The sequence below is a fragment of the Myotis davidii genome, unplaced genomic scaffold (genome assembly GCF_000327345.1).
Source record: "Myotis davidii unplaced genomic scaffold, ASM32734v1 scaffold620, whole genome shotgun sequence".
NCBI classification, from domain to species: domain Eukaryota; kingdom Metazoa; phylum Chordata; class Mammalia; order Chiroptera; family Vespertilionidae; genus Myotis; species Myotis davidii.
In genome coordinates, this window is record NW_006292090.1 from 271,899 (window position 1) to 274,381 (window position 2,483).

The 2,483-nt window shown below is 55.7% G+C and overlaps 1 protein-coding gene across 1 annotated transcript in view; it reads left to right on the forward strand.

Moving 5' to 3' along the window:
* NLRP12 (NLR family, pyrin domain containing 12) overlaps positions 1 to 2,238 on the forward strand; it is a 43,524-nt gene extending 41,286 nt beyond the window's left edge. The window contains exons 10-11 of the mRNA XM_006765377.2: positions 846 to 1,016; positions 2,100 to 2,238. Of these exons, the coding sequence (XP_006765440.1) occupies positions 846 to 1,016; positions 2,100 to 2,187 (259 nt within the window). The 3' untranslated portion in view covers positions 2,188 to 2,238. The remainder of the gene's footprint in view (positions 1 to 845; positions 1,017 to 2,099) is intronic.
* Positions 2,239 to 2,483: the final 245 nt, after the last annotated feature.

Below are 2,483 nucleotides of genomic sequence, written 5' to 3' on the forward strand. Positions count from 1 at the left end.
GAGGAAGGGAGAGGGAGAGATAGAAACATCAATGATGAGAGAGAATCATGGATCGGCTGCCTCCTGCACGCCCCACACTGAGGATCAAGCCCACAACCTGGGCATGTGCCCTGACTGGGAATTGAACTGTGACCTCCTGGTTCATAGATTGACACTCAACCACTGAGCCACACGGGCTGGGCTCATTGGTTGCTTCTTGTATGTGCCCTGATGTGGGGTTGAACCTTAAACCTTGGCGTATTCGGGGGGCCCTCTCACCCATTATGCTACCCGTCCAGGCCCCTTACTACGAAACAAAACCTCCTCTGGTGACTTTAATAAATGCCAGTGGGTTCATGCCATGGTTGGGAAACCCTGTCCCGTCCCGGGGGCCTGGTGCCCTGGCAATGCCTCCCCCAGGGCAGCCCCCGGACCAGGCTGGGCAGCTGCCAGAAATGCCTACCATTCCCATCTTCACCTGGACTGCTTTGGTTCTACTCTGTTTTTTTATCAACTAGCCCCCTAAAAACTACACCCTGCCCTGGCCAGTGTGGCTCAGTGGATAGATTATCGGCCTGTGGACTGAAGGGTCCCAGGTTCGATTCCGGTCAAGGGCACAGGCCCAGGTTGTGGGCTCCATCCCCAGTGGGGGGCATGCAGGAGGCAGCCGATCCATGATTCTCTCTCATCATGGATGTTTCTCTCTCTCTCTCTCCCTCTCCCTTCCTCTCTGAAATCAATACAAATATATTTTTTTAAAAACTACACCTGGTTCCCTGTGGAGAGAAGGCTCCGGAAGCAGCTCTTTGTGTTGCTCTGAGCACTCTCTCTCTCTCTCTCTCTCTCTCTCTCTCTCTCCCCCACAGGCTGGACAGCTGCGGCCTCACCGCCAAATCCTGTGAGGATCTCTCCTCCACCCTGGGGGTCAACCAGACCCTGACCGAGCTCTACCTGACCAACAACGCCCTGGGCAACACGGGCGTCCGGCGGCTGTGCAAGCGGCTGAGGCATCCCGGCTGCAAACTGCGGGTCCTGTGGTGAGAGGGGCCTGGCGCTGCGGGAGGCGGGACAGGGGCCATAGCGCCCTGAGCAAAGGGCAATCACCATCGCCATCGCCATCGCTGAGCCCAGGTTTTGGGTTCCATCCCCTTGGCAGGGTTTGGGGGGGAAGTTGGGGGGGCTGGTGGCGGCGGGAAGGGTGCTGGAGGGCTGGAGGCAGCTGCTCAATAATTCTCTCTCATCATTGATGTTTCTATCTCTTCCTATCCCTTTCTCTCTGAAATCAATAAAAATATATTTTAAAAAAGAAGAGCCCTCGCTGATTTGGCTCAGTGGCTAGCGTTGTTGGCCTGTGGACTGAAGGGTCCCGGGTTCAAGCCCGGTCAAGGGCACATGCCCAGGTTGTGGGCTTGATCTCCAACAGGGGGTGTGCAGGAGGCAGCCGATCAATGAATTCTCTCTCATCATTAATGTTTCTATCTCTCCCACTCCCTTCCTCTCTGAAATCAATATATATGTATAAAATAAAAGCACGGCTTTCTTTATTTTTTTTAAATATATTTTATTGATTTTTTTTACAGAGAGTTAGAAACATCAATCAGCTCCCCCTGCACATCTCCCACTGGGGATGTGCCCACAACCAAGGTACATGCCCTTGACCGGAATCGAACCTGGGACCTTTCAGTCCGCAGGCCGACGCTCTATCCACTGAGCTAAACTGGTTTCGGCAACATGGCTTTCTTTAAAATTTTTTAAATTAATTTGAGAGACAGAGAGATTTGTTGCTCCACTCATTTATGATATATATATAAATTTCAGAGAGGGGGAGAGAGAGAGAAACATTAATGATGACAATCATGAACCGGCTGCCTCCCGCCCATCCCACACTGCGGATCGAGCCCACAACCCGGGCCCTTCACCGGGATCCAACCTGGCACCCTTCCATCCGCAGGCTGGCACTCTATGCACTGAGCCAAACCGGCCAGGGCCATTGCTTGATTCTTGTCCTTGCCCTGCCTGGGCATCCCACCCTGACGGGGGATCTAACCCACGAGCTGGCGTGTCAGGACGACACACACGATGGAGCTGATGTGCGACCCCACGCCCCTTTGTACCCGCAGGCTGTTCGGCGTGAACCTGAGCACGGTCACCCACAGGGAGCTGGCGGCCCTCCGCTGGACCAAGCCTTCCCTGGACATTGGCTGCTGACCGCTCCTGCTCCTGCTCCTGCCCTGCCCGTGTCGCCGCTGCAGGAGGCAGGCCATCCATTCGGCCGCTCTCGTCCAAAAGGCCAGACTCTGTGTGTCTCTGGGTCCTCAACACACACCCCAACAGGCAGAAGCTGCAGGGTCTGCGTGCCCGGCGACACGGAGCTCTAGGTTTGGGGATGTGGGTGCCATGAGGGAATGGAGGGCAGCAGGGGCTCCCCACGCAGGGGATGTCGCCCCACCCCCACTCCGGGGGACACTTGGCAAGGCCAGGAGATCTCGGGGTGTTGGGGACTT